The sequence below is a fragment of the Amblyraja radiata genome, chromosome 28 (assembly GCF_010909765.2).
Source record: "Amblyraja radiata isolate CabotCenter1 chromosome 28, sAmbRad1.1.pri, whole genome shotgun sequence".
NCBI lineage: Eukaryota > Metazoa > Chordata > Chondrichthyes > Rajiformes > Rajidae > Amblyraja > Amblyraja radiata.
This window is the reverse complement of record NC_045983.1, coordinates 23,125,521-23,147,933: the sequence shown is the minus strand read 5'-3', so window position 1 is coordinate 23,147,933 and position 22,413 is coordinate 23,125,521. Positions and strand designations below refer to the sequence as shown.

The 22,413-nt window shown below is 46.3% G+C and overlaps 1 protein-coding gene across 2 annotated transcripts in view; it reads left to right on the top strand.

Annotated features, from left to right (window-relative positions):
* Nucleotides 1–349: 349 nt before the first annotated feature.
* The window catches only part of limk1 (LIM domain kinase 1), a 50,504-nt gene continuing 28,440 nt past the window's right edge, over nt 350–22,413 (top strand). The window contains exons 1-3 of one of the 2 annotated variants that reach the window (XM_033046076.1): nt 350–830; nt 1,362–1,458; nt 21,782–21,920. In XM_033046076.1, coding sequence (XP_032901967.1) covers nt 773–830; nt 1,362–1,458; nt 21,782–21,920 — 294 coding nt within the window. In that variant the 5' untranslated portion in view covers nt 350–772. Of the gene's footprint in view, nt 831–1,361; nt 1,459–11,506; nt 11,707–21,781; nt 21,921–22,413 lie in introns of those variants that run through there. The other variant, XM_033046077.1, reaches the window with a different exon arrangement.

The following is a 22,413-nucleotide window of genomic DNA, read 5'->3' as shown; positions in this document are numbered from 1 at the left end:
ATGTTCAGGTTTCACTGATGTTTATTTACCATCTGTTCCGACAAGTATCTTGCAAAAGCCTTTGCACTTTTCACTAATTGACTACACCGTGACCCCATTACAAAGTGCTTAGCGCTGTTACTGGAGTTGCAGTATGATACATTATTCATTTGTGTAACTTTTGTAGGATGCCCAGGTATCCATAATGCAGTACATATTCGGGAGAATAAAAAATAAATTAACCACAGTGTGAACGTGGAAATTAAATTCTGACCTTCCACTGCGGGGTTCGTTAATTAATGAACGTGCATCCATAGTGTTACATGAGATGCACTAGTGTCCATCTGGACGCTGCATCCAGAGGCAGTGTGCATCCAGAGAGTTGGGCTGGTGCACACCCATAGTATTAGAGGGGGTGCACCAGTGTGCAGCTGTAGTGGATGCGGTCGTGTGCACTTCAGTGTTGCGGGTGTTCCAGTGTACATTCGCTGTGCAGCAGGATTGCATTGCTATTTCTGCCCCCGTCTGCAAGAGAGCACTGAGGCGATTGCTTACACTGGGAATTGCATTTGTTATTAAGCTTTCTCCTGCAGGAGTTACGCCGTTGCGTGTCCTGAGCGCCGGATGGTGTGCAGTTTGAGAGATCCTCCTGCGAGTCTTCGGGGGGCAGTTCCCGGTCGGCCCGCCCGTGTGAGTGAGGAAAGTGGAGGCGAGAAGCCGGCGGCTGCACTGTCCGTCCGTCTCGCTGGGTCGGCGCTCTCCCATTTAGCGGTGTCAAGGCTGCCGGGCGTGGATGTGGTTGATGCTGCTGTGCTGCACCTGGAGGGACGATCGGATGGGAGAAGAGGAGGGTGGGTACGGCAGGTCCCGGACTGCGTTCACGCCGACTTGCTGCATCGCTCTGCTCGATGCCCGTGCACTTTGTTGCCCTTCCCTTCCCCTCCGCTCCGCTAATTCCACCGCACACTCTCGTTTGCATCCGAGCGGGTCGCTACCCGGCCTTCCTTCCTTCCTTCCTTCCTTCCTTCCTTCCCTGGTGACCAGGGCTGCGGCCCCGAGGCTGCTCTGTACGTGGCCCTGACCTACCTAGTGTGTTGGTGTTTATGCTGCTTTACGGATGCATGCTCTCCTAGGCTACATTATAATAAATCACAGCGACCCAATGTCTGGTTGCAGCAGAGTGAATGGCCTTGCCGGGCATCATGCGGTGGCTTTGTGTGTTGTGTCTATGGGTGTAGCTGACCTCCCAAGCCTTCTCCTGTGTGTGTGTGTGTTGGGCCTGGCCAAAGATAAGATCTTTGGGCCTGGCTGGGTGAGGGACAGGCACATACTGGGCGGCGCTCACTAATTACAGTGTCTTCATTTGCTGTCTCGGGTTACAGGGGGACGTTTGCCTTGCTGTGCGGGATGTGGCCGCTCCATCTATGATGGTCAATACCTTCAGGCTCTTAATACAAACTGGCACAACGCCTGCTTCAGGTAGGTATCCAAGGCCCTCCCTTTCTGTGTACTTTACACTGCGTTAATATTAAACCTTGTCTTTTTGTTCCAAAACGAACGTATTGAGAACATAGTGTATCATATTCACTGCACGTCGTTGTCCATACAGTACATGCTGTGCTGATCAAAATCTAAAATGTGCTGCTCAGAACATCAGAGTACGGCACATGGTGCACAGTTGATGTATCACAGTGAATATAATTGCGTGTATAATATGCCTGATGTTGCACTGCCCGGAAAACAAAACTAAGGGACAAACAAACGTTTCAGAATAAGAGGTTGCCATTTTACTACAGAGATATGGACTTTCCTCTCCAAAAGCTGTCAGACCTTGGAATTCTCTACTTCAGAGAGTTGTGGGGGTTGAACCATTGAAGTTATCAAGGCTTAGACAAATTGTGGAGAGCAAACAGGAAGGTGGAGCTGAGGTCAAGATCAGGTCGACCATGTTGGTGGAGCAGACTTGGTTTGAATGGAGGACACTTGCTTCAGTTGGCTATTCGATGCTGTTTCTCAACAACCGTGGGATTTGTTTTAGGAGTTAATGGTGAAATTGTGAAAAGAACGGAGGTACCGGAAGGGACGATGTTACATCGTAGCCACGAGAGCAGTTGCTGGCTATGCTTTGAAATAGAGAAGGGATGAGTTGGAGGTGCTGCAAATTGCGACGCTGAAAGCTTGTTGAGTTGATGCCTGATTGTAAGACTAAGCCGGCCATTCCCATTCCCTGCAAGCCTGCAGTTCATCTTTTCTCCAGTGCATTTCCCTTGAGAAACTCTTGATCGACAGTGAAAGTTGTAAACATTCCTACTGCCCCTCCTTTGTATTCCCCACCCCACCCCCACTTCTAGATAGCTGTTTTAAACCACACCCTTGTTTTTGAACAGCCCATTTATTTGCCCTGTCTAAAACCGGTCAAAAGTTTGTACACCTTCAAGTCTCGGGACTTGACTGCATGAGCAAACCCCAACTTTTCCAGTCTAACCTTTTCATCTCTGGAAATAAGGTAGTGAATCATTTCTACTGATTTCTCTGGGATCTTCACATCCAGTTATCCCCTAATGTTAGGTAATCAACATTGCATTCAGCACCAATTCGTAGCCTGAACAAGTTCAAGATAACTTTCCTGCTTTTGCGTGGTATGCTTCTTTCTATAAGTACCAGGATCCCATGAGGATGTGGGAAGATACTTTAAAAGAAAAAGCAAGGTTGGGAAGAAATCCCGATATTAGATAATTATAACTCTGGAATAAAACTGAAAATACTGGAATAGACGGGAATAGACATAGATGGTGGGTTACTTGTAGATCTTGAGGAGGAGGTGAAAGGGCAGTGTATGGTTAGGATGGAGGTTGTGGAGGAAGATCTCTGGAGATGAGGTCAGTGATCATTCTTTGTTTTGGTCTTTATGGCCTGATTCTTCACTTCAGATTCATTGGGTATCATTTTTACTTCCTGTTGTTGCTGAAATGGAAATTTGCCAGTTTTGACACTTTACTAAACTTTGGTTCACCTTACTCCTTCCTTTCAACCTCCCTATTTCAGGTCCCTCCCAGAGCCATTGTAAACTTCCCCACATCCCTGTCTTCCCTGTTCAATGGAACATTTCCAATCTTTGCAACATTACCTCTGCTATACACACGTTCCTTGCTGCCTGTAAATGCTTTGTGAAGGGACCGTTCCCTTCACAAAGCTCCGGTTTCCTTCATTAACATTGTCACCAAATCGTCTCCAATGTATTTGATGCCCTTTTGCCTCCCTCTCCACACCATCTAGAGTCCCCAAAGTCTTTTAACATGAAACAGTGATTACTTGCAATATTTTCAATTTAGTAATAAATATAGTCTCCTTAATTCCAAAGATGCCCAAAGGAATGACTGTGAAATACTTCTGTCCCGTTCGCAAGTATAGCCATGTCTAGCTGCAGAAGGATGTGATAGCAGTGTAGTTCGTAATAATTCGTGAGCACATTGCCAGGACTCGAGGCTTTTAACTGAGACTAAGATGAGATCCTTTATTTTGGAACAAAGGAGACTGAGGGGAGGTTGAGTTTGTACCAAAACACGGATCTTGGTGAATAAGCTGAAACGACCTATTGCCCTCTGTGGAAAGTTGGTCAGCAGCGAGCATATGGTTTGGTAAAGGATTGTAGGGGAGGTGAGATTTTACACTGGATGAGCACTGGAGTCTGGAACCTGCTGTCTGAAGGTATGATGAGGAGTGGGCCAAAAGCTGGGTATTGGGCATCATGGGGAGTGGGCCAAAAGTCGGGTATGGGGCATCGTGATTAGCTAGTGCAGCACCATAGACTCATTCACCTGTTTTTGCTGTAAAATGCCATGATTTCTAGGTTTATTCAAGCATATCACAGCATTCTGTACTCAACGTTGTGTTCAATAGTTTAGAGTAATGATTCTACCAGTTATATTAAACCTTCTCTGGACCTACTCTTGGTCTGTAATCACTCTCGTCATCATCCCTCGTGTTTTTTAATTTGTCATATCACATGTTTTTCCTTTCTTCCCCATTCATCACTTCCTTTACATTTGAAAACTTTTCATCGTTTTCAGTTCTGATGGAAGATGTTAGTTATCTGTCTAATTTCACGCAAACTGAATAATTTGCATAGTGCAATTTGCTTTCATATTCATAATCACTTCCATAGTTAGTGCATCTAAAGTGAATTTCTAAATTGCATGGATGGAGTTAAGTGCTGATGAAAATACTTGAAATATGGGAGTCATTTTAAATAAAGGCATTACACAAGTGGTGTTTTGGCACATGTGCAACTTTTTGTACGGGTAATTGTACTTATAACTATGCATCAAGAGCGCAGGTAATATTGCACGTAGATATGCCAAAGTACTAATGACACAAAGTTAAATCATAGCTGTGCTGTTAGGGACTGATCTGTTGATGCAATGGTGCTGAGCATTCGGATAGTATTGGGGGAATTTAGTGTGTAAGCAATGTCAATGATTAATTTATAGTATAGATCTATACGCGACCTAATGTCTGCCAGACTTCGATATTAGAGTCAAAATGAATTATTGCCAATTGTAAGTTTAAGTTAAGTACTGTTCCAAATTAAGCATGCGGTATAGCATTTCCCTATTATAGAGAAGTTCTGCAAGACTTTTGTAAGAGTTGTTTAGAAATCTACAATTCAAATATTTTTAGTGATATATTGTACTGTTAGTCTGCTGGGTGTTGTGTGTGAGATTATACTGTAGCCCATTGATTTTCTTTTTATTGTGTGAAAACCATTCCAGGTTAATAAAGCAAAAATTGCAGATTCCAAAACCTAAAGTGCTTGAGATACTCAAAGATGAGAGATGTGGCAGTGTCTATGGAGAGTGAAATAAAATTAATGTTTCAGATTGACCTTTCAGCAGATATGGAAATGTAGGAAAAGTGCATTTTAAGTTGCAGAGTGGAGGAAGAGGTGGAGAGGACAACAGGGATGTCTGTGACAGGATGGAGCCCAAGGTTGTCTCGGAAATGCATCGTTATTCGGTGCTATCCAGGAGAGGGTGCTGAAGGTTTGTTAATTAGAGTTGGTTTGTCTAGAGGAGGTGCAAATAAGAGTTGTATGAGGACAATGGAGGAAAAGGAACAATATTGGAACTGAGTCAGAACTAGGGTTACCAACTTTCTCACTCACAAATAAGTGGCAAACGGTCAAAATAAGGGACAAATTCCCGACGGCAATTCGTTGACCAATTCGACCGTGGCTGGGTGAATGATGAGTTACAAGATACAAGATACAAGATAGATTTATTCATCACATGTGCCAGATGGCACAGTGAAATGAAATTCCCATACAGCCATACAATAAAAAAGGGACACAACACACTATAGGATTTGACATAAAACATCCCCACACAGCAGAATCAAAGTTTCCCACTGTGTGGGAAGGCACCAAAGTCAGTCTCTTCCTCCACTGTTCCCCGTGGTCAGGGCCTCCCCGTGCCCTCCGCAGTTGCCGCTATGGGCGGCCCGATGTTCAGGACCGCTCGCCGGGGTGTTGTAAGTCCGACGTCGGGGCTGCGGGACGTCCTCAGCGGCGTGGACACCAGAGCCGGCCCCCTCCTATCGGAGTCGGCGGCTTCCAAAGTCCGCAGGCCGCGCCGGGTGGAGACTGCTGCTGTAGACCCTCTGCAAGGCGCCCCAGGACTCCCCGGTGTTGTTCAGTGCCGCCCGCGTTGGAAGCTCTCCGCACCAGAACTCCACGATGGAGCAACGGCCCAACGCTCCGGAGCTCCAAACGGCGACCCAGGTAGGCATCGCCCGCTCCGCGGTGACTCCAGCGCTGCACCACCGCTGTAGCCCGGGTGCTGAACTGTTCACAAAGCCCAGCCGGCGGGCCAGCTGAGGAGTTTTGGCCCGGACGCCAGACTTTGCGAGTGACGTCACACGCGAAGTCCAGCACCCCATCCAACTCGTGAACTGATGATTGGCCATTAGAAGGAGGGGTGGTGGTGTTGGCTGTAAGCGAAGGTCCAAAGGTCGGACAGCTGGCCGGCTGCTGATCGACGGGGGCTATGGGCGAGGCACTCCTGCTGCACTCCATGGGCTGCACTACGCCGGTCGGGTGAGGCGGGGCAGTACGCGGCGTTCCGACCCAACGTCCCTTCGACTCGAGTTGTAGCAGTCAAATACGGGACAAGGGCGGTCCCGTACGGGACAAACCAATTTAGCCCAATATACGGAATGTCCTGGCTAATACAGGACAGTTGGCAACCCTAGTCAGAGCATTGCACTTAATGGAAATCTGAAATCAAAGAATTCTGGTAATGTTCAGTACATCGGATAGCATCTGTAGAGAAAGAAAAACTGAGCTACTGCTGGAGGTGGATGACTAAAAGCAGAACTGACTGGTTTTAACAAATATTCACACACTGCTACAGTTATCACCCCTCATCTCCTCCAGCCCTCCAATTCCTAGATATGTGCGCTGCTCACATTCCGGCCTCGTGGCTCCCAACTTTAGAGCTCTGCTGCTGTACTGCTGATGTGCCTCTCAGCTAAACCTCAATCCTATGGAACTTTCTCCCTCAAAGAGGAAGATATTTATCTCCTTAAAATCCTGCTTTTGACAAAGTTCTCCACCTGATGCTGTGAAACAAAGTACAGTGTCAATTCTGTTTGTCAATGTTCTGCTTTATAATATTGCATGCATTGTAGTCGCACTAGTTGTACACTGCCTGGTCTATTACTTCTTGTTCTTCATTGCTTGATAAGTGAGAGCTGTTACACTCCGTCCCAGATATCTTGTAATAGAATCTATCCTGGACTGTATGATGTGGGAATGGAGGCAAACCTTCACTTGTATTCTAAACATGGCTTGTAGGGCTGGTGAGTTGAAGCTTGGCATTTGTTGTGGTTTGGAGATAGTAGGTCGTTTGTTACTGTGTGGGTGGGAAGGTGAAGCCGAGAGGACCATATTTTGGTTGTGAGAGGGTATGTGGACCAAGGCTGATGGGAGCTCGGGGATTGGGAATGATATCCGTTCAGTGGGGAAGAGGATATCGGACCCGGCTGTTTTTTTGAAGTGGGGGAAGGCAGGAATTGAAAGGTTGCAGTGAGAGGGTTTGGAACAGTACTGGGAGCCCTAACTACTGGGAGTTATCCCAGCGCAACACTAAGAAATAAACAAACACAGCAGGCCAGGCAGCATCTATGGAAAGGGAAGCAGGATTAACATTTTGGTTGAAGTTCTTTTGTGAGAAAGGGAAATTAGGTTTAAGTTGTAGTGGGAGGAATTGAGAGGAAGAGGCCATGTGTGAAAGGGTGTGGTCTGGTTTCAATGGGTTAAAGGGGGAAATTAGAGGATATTTATTTATTTATTTCAAACAGAATAAAAGAATAAAAAGCAAGTGTGAAACAGCATACAAAAAAACAAAACAAGAATATTTATAAAGTGTCATAAACAATATCTATAAATAAATGAAATCATATGTGTCCGAAAAGGAGCAGGAAGAAGCCAAAGCTTATTAATTCCCACCCCTTATTCAACTGCTTATAATTATCTTATACAAATTTAGTAGCTATATGTACACCATATGTACACCAGCAGCTATATATTTTGTTAATGGTGAGACTGGGATGTCCTGCAGCTGAGGCTATATTACGGAGAGAGGAAAAACTGAGCTAAAATCGCAGTGTCAGTTTAACTTCAGTGTAATAAATGTAGGCAGAGAGCTTGGTTGACTGCAATGTCTGCAGTATATTTAGCAACAGAAGCTATTAATAGAATTCTCACACTGAGGCCGCACCAAGCAGGTCCCACAGCCCTGCTGTTAGCACCATATAACAGAAGTATAACCGCCCCTTAACTCCCCAATTAACCCATTTAACCAGACCTCACTTTGTCACTGATATTCCCTGTGTTCAATCTATCCTTCCCTATATGGTCTCTGCAATATTTTGATATATTTTACAATTCTGATTGTCTTTGACCTGGGACATCAACACTGTTTCTCTTTCTGCCGATCCTGCCTGTTTCCAGCATTATCTGTTTTTTGAGGATTCCCAACATCTGCAGTTTTCTTTTTAGTTCAGTTTAGAGATACAATGCAGAAACAGGCCCTTCAGCCCACCGGGTCTGCACCAACCTGCAATCCCCGCACATTAACACTATCCTACACCTACTAGGGACAATTTTTACATTGGCCAAGCCAATTAACCTACAAACCTGTAGGGCTGTGGAGCATGGGAGGAAACCGAAGATCTCGGAGAAAACCCATGCAGGTCACGGGGAGAACATGCAAACACCGTACAGACAACACCCGTAGTCGGGATCGAACCCGGGTCTGCATTCGTTGTAAGGCAACAACTACACCACTGCGTCACCGTGCCCGCACAGTTGTTTGTCTACAGTGGAGTGAGCCCCTGCTGAGAGAGCCCAGTGACAGTGCCAGTCATTACAAGTTACTGTGGTCCCAATTCTCCAATGCTGTGAAAGGGGCAAGGCATAGAAAGTGACGTCACCCTGTGTATCCCCCGTGCAAGGGTGTGTGACTCTCTGGAATTGCCCAATCGCATTACCAGGATGGTGCAAAATGACTCCCAAGTCATATGAAATGGTTATCATCATGTTTCAGTCTCGAGAAGCTTGACTTATTTCCGTTACACAATGCTGACGCAGACAGTTATGCAGTTTAATTTCTAATCGCTGGCCAGTCTCATTACTGGTTTTTCCCTAAGTGACAGAAACATGGACTAGTGTTGAATCTGTCAGACTTCTCAAAGCTGAGGGTTAATTGTCAACTGAACTCAACAACTGTAGTTGTTCATGCAGCAAAATGTTTTCTGAAGAAAAATGGGATGCCTGAAAGAAATGTGGCTGGAGCAACATCACACACAAATGATTTTTAGATAGATAGATATAATTTATTGCCACACAACCAGGGTTGGTGGAAATTTGGGTTGTCAGCAGCAGTACAATAATAAAGAACACACAATAAAACTAACACAAACACAAACATCCACCACAGGCACAAAAATTTGGCCAGTCCTCCTCCATTTCCCCCCCGTGTACAGGACCAGAGTCCAGTCAGTCCAGGATCGGCTCTTCCTCACCGGAGACCGCGGCTTTAGATTGTTGTAGGCCGCAGGCCAGCGGTCGAGATTTAAAGTCCCCGCCGCAGCCAGAAGCACCGTAGACTGCAGGGGCGGCGGTCGAAGCTCCCCTCCAGGGGTGATGGTAAGTCCATGCCGCACCCGCGGTAGAAGTTGGCCGCGGGCCGGCAGTGGTGGCTTCTTCTTCCCCCGGGTCCCCCACGAGGGATGCCGGGCTGTAGACGCCGCACCAGCTGGAGCTCTGCAGACCGCGGCTTCAGGCTGCGACTTCAGGCTGCCGGCTGCCCCGGGCCAGCGAAACGAAGCGCTCCCCTCCAGCGAGCCCCAGCGAGGGTCGCCCGCTCCACGCCGAGAGTCCACGCTGCGCCCGCCGCTGAAGCCCCGGGCGCGTCTCCGGGAAAGGCCACGTCGATCCTTGATGTTAGGCCACGGGGGAGGCGACCTGGAAAAACTCGCCTCTCCATGGAGGAGGCGACCGAAGCGGTTTCCCCCTCACCCCCCCACACCACCCCCCACACAAAACACACGAAGAAACACAAAATACACACTTTAAAACATACTAAAAAATAAAAAAAAGCTGGAAAAACTGACGCGCTGCTGACATGGCTGCACACAGAGGAGCGCCCTCTCAAGAGTGAGATTTTTAAGGTGTAACTTTAATAAACGTAGGCAGAGAGCTCAATTGACATATACCTGCTGCTTATGTAAAAATGTTAAAGGATAGAAAGACCAGGAATTGTAAATTCTTGTTCATTCCTTCTCTCCAGAGATGCTGCCTGTCCCGCTGAGTTACTCCAGCATTTTGTCAATCTTATATTTAATTGGGCTATTGATTGTTTACTTAAATAGATTGAGCAAAGGATTTGACAACTGCACATGATCCTGATATGGGCAAAGTAGAGGTATAAATGAGCATAGTTTTCAATAGATAGAGGTCAAGAGAGAGAAGCTAATTGACTGCAATATGTATTTATAACCTACCCGGAATGTGAATGGAGTCTATTCCATGCACTGTTGCACCTTCCACCGTGACTTTCATGGTGTCATAACCATGCTTTTTTTTTTAATTACAAAACTACAAATTACAAATTGTGGAAACCTGAAAAACAAACAGAAAATACTGGAAAAACATAGCAGATCGGGCCGCACCCTGAAAGAAAATACTCAATGATTTGGGTCTGTGACCCCTTCGTCATACTCGCAGGCGGTTGCCTGATGGTGGCCAACGTTGGGTTATCGAGCGAAACAATACAAATGTTGCTTTTTTGGTTTGGTCGCTGCCCGTTAACTAACCAGCAGCATTCAGCAAATTGGCAGATAGTTTGTCTCCGAATTCGAGCAGGCTAACTCTGGAAGTTTGATCACATGAGTGCCTGCTGCTGCTTCATCATCATCCCAAACTCATCCAGTAAAATCTCTTGGTCCCAGCACACATCCTCCTTCCCTATTCCAGCCAGAGTTGCTGGTCACAGTGGAAACTTTCAGTTTAGTTTATGGTCACGTGTACAGAGGTACAGTGAAAAGCTTTTGTTGCGTGCTAGCCAGTTGACAGAAAGACAATACATGATTACAATCGAGCCATTCATACTGTACAGATGCATGATAAAGGGAATAATGTGAATCGAATTTAGTGCTAGGTGAGGTCCGATCCAAGATAGTCTGAGGGCGTCCAATGAGGTAGATAGTTGTTCAGGACTGCTCCCTAGTTGTTGGTAGGATGGTACAGATGCCTGATCACAGTTGGGAAGAATGTCCCTGAATCTAGAGGTGTGTGCTTTCACACTTCTAACCGTTTTGCCCGAGGGGAGAGGGGAGAAGAGGGAGTGGCCAGGGTGCAACTCGCCCATGATTATACTGGTGGCCATGCCGAGGCAGAGTGAGATGTAAATGGGGTCAATGGAAGGGAGGTTGGTTTGTGTGATGATCTGGGCTGCTGGTGTGCGTTCTTGGCCATTGCTTCAATTCCCATTAACTAACTTAGCAAGCTAGAAAATGAGTAAAAAGTCCACTAGATCACATTTACCAGAGCCTCTGGCCTGGGAGGGCTGCAATGGCTGTGGTTTGTATTCACATTCCCTACTGCTTTCACTAAGTGGATCAAACCACATCAAATCCTTCCTTAAATGTGAATGGAATTGCAAAGACTGGCCATGTTCCAAAAGTGAAAGGAGGGGATGGGGACGGTTGCAGTCAAAAAAGAAACTGCACAGCTGCACTGTCATTGAATCTAGCCGACTATTTTGTTAACTTCTCAAAACAATTCTGCTTTGATATCTAACAGGAATTTTCCAGAAGGGTAAAAATGAGTTGGTGCTTCCGATGGCTGGTGGGTTTGTGGCTGGAATAGGGGTGTCATTCACAGGCACCCACGTGCATCCTGCTGTCGATTTGCTGGTACAGGAAGTGGGCGAGCCTGTGTCGGTGCCGTTGGTGAGGTCATTTTCAATGCCGATATATGTTTGGCAGCTAATTTTGGATATCAGCAGTGTTGATATCAGCAGCTTGCACGCGGGGTCTTGTCTGAAAACGATTACTGTAGCCGTTTGACCAAGGATTTAGAGAAACTGGACTGAGCGACATCCGTCACGGACAGAGAATGTTTACCCGTAGCTACAGAGTCCGCCCCTCAAACTTTGGGATCAGGTGAGCAGTTGGGTTCCCAACTTTAACCCCACTTAACACTGCGTAGCAACGTTTGTGGTCTTTAGTGTAAATTGATTGTGACTGTCGATGTGAATCTCCGTCTGAATACCTCACATAGAAACATAGAAACATAGAAATTAGGTGCAGGAGTAGGCCATTCGGCCCTTCGAGCCTGCACCGCCATTCAATATGATCATGGCTGATCATCCAACTCAGTATCCCGTACCTGCCTTCTCTCCATACCCTCTGATCCCCTTAGCCACAAGGGCCACATCTAACTCCCTCTTAAATATAGCCAATGAACTGGCCTCGACTACCCTCTGTGGCAGAGAGTTCCAGAGATTCACCACTCTCTGTGTGAAAAAAGTTCTTCTCATCTCGGTTTTAAAGGATTTCCCCCTTATCCTTAAGCTGTGACCCCTTGTCACCAACAATAATTGATTCTATTATTAATTGACTAATAATTGACTCTATTAGCAGAAAGATGCAATTCTGATCTAATATTATCAATGCCTCTGCCTTTGGAAGCAACACCAGCAATTTATTAAATCTGACTACATGCGGCACAGTGGTAGAGTTGCTGCCTCACAGCCCCAGAGTTCGGGTCAGGATCAGGTTCGGTCAGGATCAGGTTCGATCCTGACCATGGGTGCAGTCTGTATGGAGTTTGTATGTTCTCCCTGTGACCGCGTGGGTTTTCTCCGAGTGCACCGGTTTCCTCTCACACTTCAGAGATTACAGGTTTGTAAGTTAATCGGCTTCGGTAACATTGTAAAATTGTCCCTGGAGTGTATAAGAATAGGTGGTCGGCGCAGACTCGCTGGGCCGAAGGGCCTGTTTCCGCGCTATATCTCTAAAATCTGAAGTTAGGTAATGTCTAAAAGAACTGCAGATGCTGGTTAATACGCACAAAAGGACACAAAATGTTGGTGTAACTCAGCAGGTAAGTCAGATCTGGGAAGAAAAACATAAAAAGCTGGAGTAAGTCAGCGGGTCAGGCAGCATCTCTGGAGAAAAAGAATAGGTGGCGATTCGAATCGGAACCCTTCTTCAGACATCCTAATCGGAATTGAGTCTGAAGATGTCTCGTCCCGAAACATCACCTATTTTTCTCCAGAGATGCTGCTTGACTCGCTGAGTTACTCCAGCTTTTTGTGTCTGTCTTCGGTTTAAACCAGCATGTGCAGTTCACTCCTTACACGGGTCTCTGGAAAACATTGATTGGTAGCGTTCCGGACCCTGCTTCGGAAAGGCATCGATCGCTAGTCGGCGAGGACTCCGAGCTGTATCTCTCAAAGAAGTACATGTGAAAAATTTCTCACGGACCACAAAAATGCGGGACCTTTCAGTAAAGTCCCTTTTAAAAATTACTAGACCAAGTGCAGACCCGTTGGGTCTGTTTCCCCAACGGCGTTTGGGGGGGGGGAGGAGGGGGGCTGCGCCATCACACTCGCATTAACCACCCCCCAAACACACCGGTGGGGGGAGGGGGGGTGAGAAGAAGGGAGGGAGGGGAGAGGAGGAGGAGGAAACGGGACAGATTTGGGAGGGAAAGGAAAGTGGGGTAGGGGGTGAGAGAGGGGGATGTGGAGAGAGATATGGGGGAGGGGGAGAGGGGTGGGGGGAGAGGGGAAAGAGTGGGGAGGGAGAGTGAAGGGGGAGAGGTGGAAGAGTGGGGAGGGAGGAGGAGAGGGGTAGGGGGAGTGATGGAAGAGGGACAGAGGGGTAGGAGGAAGGGGGCGGGTGGAGAGAGGGAAGGGGGTGGGGTAGAGAGGGAAGGGGGGTAGGGGAGGTACCTGCCTTCTCTCCATACCCCCTGATCCCTTTAGCCACAAGGGCCACATTTAACTCCCTCTTAAATATAGCCAATGAACTGGCCTCAGCTACCTTCTGTGCCAGTGAATTCCAGAGATTCACCACTCTCTGTGTGAATTTTTTTTTTCTCATCTCGGTCCAAAAAGAATTACCCCTTATCCTTAAACTGTGACCCCTTGTTCTAGACTTCCCCAACATCTGGAACAATCTTCCTGCATCTAGCCTGTCCAACCGCTTAAGAATTTTGTAAGTTTCTATAAGATACCCCCTCAATCATCTAAAATCTAGCGAGTACAAGCCGAGTCTATCCAGTCTTTCTTCATATGAAAGTCCTGACATCCCAGGAATCAGTCTGGTGAATCTTCTCTGTACTCCCTCTATGGCAACAATGCCTTTGAGCATTGGGCATTGTGATATCACACGATGGAACGTTCACCAAGTGCTTGTGCTCCTGCAAAGGCATATGTAAATGGAGCCATTCCGATTGGACATCTGCGAGCATTGGGCATTGTGACATCACACGATGGAACGTTCACCAGGGGCTGGGGCTGGTGCTGATTCTATGGATGAGAAGCCAGTTTATTTTTGAAATATTGGGGGGGGGGAAGGATTTGAATAAAAACGTGTACTTAAACACGACGAAATGTAATGAGGAGCGGATACTTAGAAAGAAAAGTGAAATCTCTACCGAAATGGAAAAGATGTCGGCGATTCTTCGTCTGGTTTCGGAGTTGCAGTGAATCAAAGGAAGAAATGCAGTCGGAAGCCGTACATGTAAATGGATCCATTCCGATTGGACATCTGCGAGCATTGGGCATTGCGATTGGACATCTGCGAGCATTGGGCATTGTGATATCACACGATGGAAACGAATCAAAAGGCAGAAAGGCAGCCGGACTGCAGGCACACAGTTTTATATATTAACTAGACCAAGTGCAGACCCGTTGGGTCTGTTTCCCCAACGGTGTTTGCGGGGGGGGGGGGAGAGAGAGGAGGAGGAGGAGGAGGAAACGGGATAGATTTGGGAGGGAAAGGAGAGCGGGGTAGGGGGTGAGAGATGGGGAGAGAGATGTGGGGGAGGGGAGGGAGAGGGGTGGGGGAAAGAGTGGGGAGAGTGGAGGGGGAAGGGGGAGAGGTGGAAGAGTGGGGAGGGAGGAGGAGAGGGGTAGGGGGAATGATGGAAGAGGGACAGAGGGGTAGGAGGAAGGGGGCGGGTGGAGAGAGTGAAGGGGGGTGGGGGAGAGGGATGGGTGGGAGAGGGAGAGGGGTGAGGAGAGGGAAACAGAAACATTGAAATTAAGTGCAGGAGTAGGCCATTCGGCCCTTAGAGCCTGCACCACCATTCAATATGATCATGGCTGATCATCCAACTCAGTATCCTGTACCTGCCTTCTCTCCATACCCCCTGATCCCTTTAGCCACAAGGGTTACATCTAACTCCCTCTTAAATATAGCCAATGAACTGGCCTCAACTACCTTCTGTGGCAGAGAATTCCAGAGATTCACCACTCTCTGTGTGAAATATATTTTTCTCATCTCTGTCCTAAAGGATTTCCCCCTTATCTTTAAACTGTGACCCCTTGTTCTGGACTTCCCCAACATCTGGAACAATCTTCCTGCATCTAGCCTGTCCAACCCCTTAAGAATTTTGTATGTTTCTATAAGATCCGCCCTCAATCTTCTAAATTCTAGCATGTACAAGCCGAGTCTATCCAGTCTTTCTTCATATGAAAGTCCTGACATCTCAGGAGTCAGTCTGGTGAACCTTCTCTGTACTCCCTCTATGGCAACAATGTCTTTGAGCATTGGGCATTATGACATCACACGATGGAACGTTCACCAGGTGCTGGTGCTCCTGCAAAGGCATATGTAAATGAATCCATTCCGATTGGACATATGTGAACATTGGGCATTGTGACATCACACGATGGAACGTTCACCAGGGGCTGGGGCTGATTCTATGGGTGAGATGCCAGTTTTTTTTAATATTGGGGGGGGGGGGGGGGGGGGGGGGGGGGAAGGATTTGATTAAAAATGTGTACATTAAACACGACGAAATGTAATCAGGAGTTTCTATAAGATCCCCCCTCAATCTTCTAAAATCTAGTGAGTACAAGCCGAGTCTATCCAGTCTTTCTTCATATGAAAGTCCTGACATCCCAGGAATCAGTCTGGTGAACCTTCTCTGTACTCCCTCTATGGCAACAATGTCTTTGAGCATTGGGCATTGTGACATCACACGATGGAACGTTCACCAAGTGCTTGTGCTCCTGCAAAGGCATATGTAAATGAATCCATTCCGTTTGGACATATGTGAACATTGGGCATTGTGACATCACACAATGGAACGTTCACCAGGGGCTGGGGCTCCTGCAAAGGCATATGTAAATGAATCCATTCTGATTGGACATCTGTGAGCATCGGACATTATGACATCACACGATGGAACGTTCATCAGGGGCTGGGGCTGGTGCTGCTTCTATGGGTGAGAAGTCAGTTTATTTTTGAAATATTGAGGGGGGGGGGGGAAGGATTTGATTAAAAACGTGTACTTAAACACGACGAAATGTAATGAGGAGCGGATACTTAGAAAGAAAAGTGAAATCTCTACCGAAATAGAAAAGATGTCGGCGATTCTGTGCCTGGTTTCGGAATTGCAGGGAATCAAAGGAAGAAAGGCGGCCGGCAGCCGTCCATGTAAATGGATCCATTCCGATTGGACATCTGCGAGTATTGGGCATTGTGACATCACACGATGGAACGAATCAAAAGGCAGAAAGGCAGCCGGACGGACGGCAGGCGGCAGCCACAGACTTTTATATAATAGATAGAAGATAGTTATTTTCTTGAATCTCATTAACATAACTCATGAATAAGTTGATGTCCATATGCGGATGCAAATCTTTATTTTTTAAATTCAATCCCACAGAAGACAATTTTTACTCGCCTTCTGTCCCCTCTGTCCAGCTTCCGGGTTCACCGTTCGCAGGAGTTCCCACGATAAACGCAAGAGTTATTATGGATATCGCACTGGCCACTACGTCCATATAATGTTGCAATGTTCAACCACAAGTGTACAAGTCACTCTTGGAGAAATTCAAGCTTGCTTGAATTTTCTCCCGAGTCAACAAGTTACACGATTACCTGCCGTTAGCGCCACGGTGGTCCACGGTGGTCCACGAATGCCGTACGGTTATCGTACGAGGTTCCCACGATGTTCAACTCTGGTTACCTCTTGCGTCAAGTCGCCCCGTGAGAAAGGCCTATCAGTCTGTTGTTGCTGTTTTTTTTAACATCATTCATACATGTTTGTGGTGGAATTTCAAGTATGACCCACAAATTTCTGAAAGTATCATCAATAGTGGGCAAGCCAAGAGTGTGTTATAACTATCTTTACGTAGAGTAAATTGGCCTGAAAAATCTTGCTGCTGCTTTGAGCTTCATTAAGACAATAAAGGATACTTATACTTATAATGGTGTAATTTTTCCACCTTCGATATTGTTAGACTTGTACCGATTTGCACTGCATCTACTGTTACACACTGACACATGCACATATACCGGACTCCAGTGGCATTCTCACCGTTAAAGTGTCAGGGTAATTATTAGAGGGCAAAGGTTTCTTTTAAAGTGTTGAATCAAATATGGATGTCAACTTGAATGGACCTAACCATTTGAAATGTGAAGAAAGGGAGGGATTGCTGTTTTATTTAATGCTTATCCAGTCCTCCTTCCCCTACTATTACAGTCTTCATCTATCTTTTCGCGCTAAATACATTTTAGTTGTGCATCTGTGTGATTAAAGTCTGATAAGAAGGAAAAGTAGCTGGTACGCAAAACCTTGAATCTACCTCCTCGATCGTTGTGGATTAATACTGGTAATCAAAGACTCGCCTCTCCTCTCCTCATCTTGTGCTGCATCTAAGGCAAAGTTATACCCAAGTCATTTAGTTTAGAGATACAGCGCAGAAACAGAATCCGGTCCGCGCTGACCAGTGACCACCTCATACACTAGCAACTACTTTACACACCCGGGACAATTTTCAATTCTTGCCAAAGCCAATTAACATGTGCGTCTTTGAAGTGTGGGAGGAAACCGGAGCACCCGCCTTCCCTTCCATTCTGCCCATCGTTCTTAACCCTATGCTGCTCTCTAACCACTAAGTTCAGCTACATACACTTGCTACCCCCATCCCCAGACACTCCTACAAGATTCTTCTGATTCAAGTCTCTCGTGTTTGTATTCACACTCTTTGCTTCAGTATTGGTGGATGTGCTGACAGCTGCTTGGGTCTCATCTACCAGAAATCTTTTGCATAACACTTCTGTTCTTGACGAAGCATTTTGGCACTACAATTCCATTTGTATGTTTTCCTCGTTCACTCCATGAAGCTTGAAATATTTTTCTCCGCTATAACAATGTAGTTTGTTTATTATTTTGTCATCTCTTTGGCCTTTAGTGACCTTTCGGCGGTGATCGCTCAGATTATCGATATACCTTCCAGATTAAGGCGAGGGATTACAGGTGAAGAGAATGTTTTGAAGTGGGCCTGCCCGGAGTCTATTCAATAACCTTGTTGTCACCCTGCCCCTTTCACAGGGATGGTTTGGCTCAATCTGTGTTTGTGTGCACTTTAGTTCTGCCTCCTGCTCAGTAGAGACCCAGACTATTTACAGTTTATGGTTGGGCTAATTGGCCACAAAGTGGTGGTTTGGTTTTTTTATTATCATGGCACAAAAATGAGCCTGGAAGATCCTCCTTCACATTTCATAAGAACATCGTCTTAGCTGGGCTTCATCTTTGGCATGACTGCTATTAGATCCCAAAATAATCACCAGTATCATTGAAGGATGGTGAATTGTGAGTGAAATTTTGTTTTTTGACAGATGCCCCTTTTTGAAAGCTGTGACAGACTAAAATGGCATCCATTTCTGTAAACCACACCTGGTGTGACTTGTTCACATTATTCCCATTTTTCAGTTTATAGCCAGCATGAATCAAGGTTTTGTGAATCATCTGATGTATATCCAGTTTATGTTTTTATTTGGACTTGATTGTTATCTATTGTCTTGCTTCCTTCTCATTGAATATTCTTTCTGGTTTGTTCTTTTAATTCCCCTCAATTTGTTGCTCATTAAAAGGTGGAGTGCGCTTGAGGGTAGCTCCTTAGTCTCATCGCACAGCCTCGATGTGAGTTGTGCAGTGCCTAAAGGGCCTGTCCCACTTGGGCGTCATTTACGCGACGTCATTTACGCGTCACGACGCGTACATTTTATCAGTGGTGTCTCCTTTTATAACGACATTTCAATATATTTATAATAATACTAGACTAAGTGGGACTCGTTGGGTCCAAGCATCACACGGGAGGGCTGGTCCCCCAACGCAATATTCCACGCAAGGCCACCAAATTCAAGTGCAGTTTCATACCATTTCAAGCAGGGTGCAAGGCCACTAAAGACAGCAAGTCATGACCACTCCCTCCTCCATCTTGCAGATACTGAGCCACACTTCTGGGTTTTATGGTCCCTCCCCCCCCCCCCCCCCCACCTGAAGGGGCGTGGCCTTCAAGGCGTGATTGACAGGAGGGAGAATCTCAAAAAAATTTAAACACTAATAAATAATTTTTCATCGATGGGAAAAATCCTCGGCATCTGATGAGCGGAGGGGGACTCTGAGTAAGATGGCCAAAAATCACAGCCGTATGTGGTAGCCTTTTTCTAAAATCAATATACAACGCAAACAGGAAGTGGTCAAGATTAGACTTTTAAATATATAGAAGGCAACACAGATTTAGCATTTCCAAACCAAAGTCAACACAGCTTTAGCATTTCCAAGCCAAAGGCAACACAGATTTAGCATTTCCAAACCAAAGTCAACACAGCTTTAGCATTTCCAAACCAAAGGCAACACGCTTTAGCATTTCCAAACTATATTGTCAAACCACATTAAGGGCACTGACGGGTCAGCAAAACCACTCACGGTTAAGTAGACATGTGTTCAGTATTATTCACAGCTCAGAGACTGAGAAATGTGACCCTCTCACTCCCCCCACCTTACAGAGACTGACTGAGGCACTCAACACTCCCGGGTTCTATATTCCCTCCGGAAGGGGCGTGGCCTTTAGGAGAGAGAATCTCAACATTTTCAAAATACTAATAACTCTTTTATTTTTCATCGATTGGAAGAATCCTCTTGTCGTGTGCAGCGGAGGGAACTCTGAGTAAGATGGCCAAAAATCATAGGTGCAAGTGACAGCGTTTTAAAAAAAAATCAATATACAGAACAACAGGAAGTGGTCAAGATCAGACTTTTAGTAATATAAAGGACATTTATAATAAAATATAGGAGGCATTGGGACAAGTATATGGATAGGAACGTTTTAGAGGGATATGGGCTAAAAGCAGGCAGGTGGGATTAGTATAGATTAGACACCCTGGTTACTATTGGCAAGTTGGGTTGCAGGGCCTGTTTCTGCACTTTATGACTATAGAGAAATCCAAAGTATATTGTATCTCCTTTTTTCACTAACCTGGCAAATTATTTCCTGTTCATTGCTTAACCAATTTCCTTCTGAAAGGTAATTTTGACTCGTGTTCTACCACCTTTGCGGGCAATGAGATTAGGATCATAAGCACTCTTTAAAAATAATAAATAAACAATGCCCCTCCCCACCACCACTTCCTCCATAGTGTCTTTTCCCAGTTCCTTTAAGTTTTTGTTCTTTGGTCCTTGCGCTATTTGCTCCTGGGAGCATTACACTTATCGAAACCCATAATGATCTTCCATCCCCTCTATCAAATCTCCTCTCAGTTTTTAGTGTCGAGTATTTGCACAGCCTTTCCTGTCTTTCAGTAAATTTCCAGTAAATTGTTTTTGTCCTTCCTAAATGGTGGTAGCCCGAATTGGGTGCAAGAAATGTTTTAAATAAAAATTCAGTGCAATCTTTTTATGTAGCTCGATGTTCCTTGCACTTCACAAACTTTGCTGCCTATCATAACAACTCCGTGTGTTTGCTAGTTGGCCAACGAGTGCCGCAGACTGCAAATGGAGGGCAGGGGGAGTGGGCTGCAGTGACTTCAAAGATGCCAAATGGTCCAGAGGTCATGGGTCAGAGCTGTTTTATTATCTGTAGGGATCTGATTAACGAGGGATCTCTGAAATGAACTGAGGCTTTGTGCAACACTGCTTCCGTCGACTAGCTGTTCCCTGATTAATGAGTGGCTGGGAGAACGAACACGAGGGCTTCTGGCTGCCCTGGGACCGCAGGGAATCAGATCAAAGCTTTGCAGCGGTCTGTGTCTGGCTGAATCACTGCTAATCCCCAACCTTCTGACTTCCTCCCTGTGCGGGGTGTTTTACCAGGAGATGCAGTTACAGTGACTGCCGCAGTCAGAGGGAGGGGCGAGGATAGAGGCAGGAGCTGCATCAATGGGAGTTTGTCAGCAAGACACAGTGGGAGCCATCATTAATCCATCCCTGTGTCAAAAGGCACAAGTAGGAAGAGTTATATCTTGAATTCTGTTCGCAGTTGCATCAGTATTGAAATCTAAATTAGGCACAATACTGGTGTAACTCAGCGGGACAGGCAGCATCTGTGGAGAAGGAATGGGTGACATTGCACTCTTCAGGGTCTGAAGAAGGGACTCTATTGGAAACGTCACCCATTCTTTCTCTCTGGAGATGCGGCCTGTCCCACTGAGTTACTCCAGCATTTTGTCTATCTTTGGTGTAAACCAGCATCTGCAATTTCCTTCCTGCACTTAATCTAAATTATTTAGTAGAATGGACCAATGGGACTTTAATAATTTCCATCATCCTATGTGGAGTTTATATTTGATTCCCTCCATTACCCTCTGTCATTGGCTCTCCCTCCCTCAGCAAGAGCTGAGCATTCTCTCCTTTAGGTTGCACCCTTCTTTGGTTTCCTGCCTTGAGCTGCAGAGTACGTCTTTGACGGTGAAGCCTTCTGACCAACACTACCCACTACTGCTGGAGGCAGTCTTTGACCTCATCACCGGAGCAGTGCCTGAGGTTGCTCAGTCTGTTTACCACACATTTGATTGTTGCATGCATCCTGTTTAACTGAGCTTCGGATTAGTGTGTTTTAGGGAGGTGTTTGCCCCGGATCAGGCCTCTGGCTTGAGCTGGCTGATAGGAGTGTGTGTGAGTGGTAACTAGGGTTGGAATCGAGGAGAATGCGTGCAGGGATCGGCCCACCTCTCTGCTCTTTGCTAACACCCGTGTTCTCTGCTTCTGCAGGTGTTGTGAGTGTAACATTTCGCTCACCCATTGGTATTACGAGAAGGAGGGCCGGCTCTACTGCAAGAAGGACTACTGGGCTCGCTTTGGGGAACTGTGCCATGGCTGCTGCGAGCAGATCACCAAAGGGCTGATCATGGTAAGGGCCAAGTACCAAGGGCCAAGGGGGCTGGGCAGAGAAAATGTCAGCCACAGAGGGCAACAGCTTGGAAACTAACCCTGGCTCACTGAGTCTGTGCAGACCACCCGTTTCCAATAATCCTACGTTAATCCCATCTTTAATTCTCCCCACATTCTCACAGCTCCCTCCACATTCTACCCCTCACCTAGGCACAAGGGGCAATTTACAGTGGACAGTTAACTTACTAACCTGCAGGTCTTTGGGAAGCGGTAGGAAACCAGAGAACATGGAGGAAGCCTCATGGTCACAATGGGGGAAAATGTAAACTGTACAGATTGGGCCAGAAGACAGGATTGAGCCCAGGTGTCTCTTGGTGTGAGGCAGTGACTCTCATTACATGTGCCCCAGCTGAAGCATTAATATTGCTCTTAGAACTACACGCAGCCTTTTTGATCGGAAAAAGACACACAATGCTAGTGTAGCTCAGTGGATCAGGCACTATTTGGGTAGG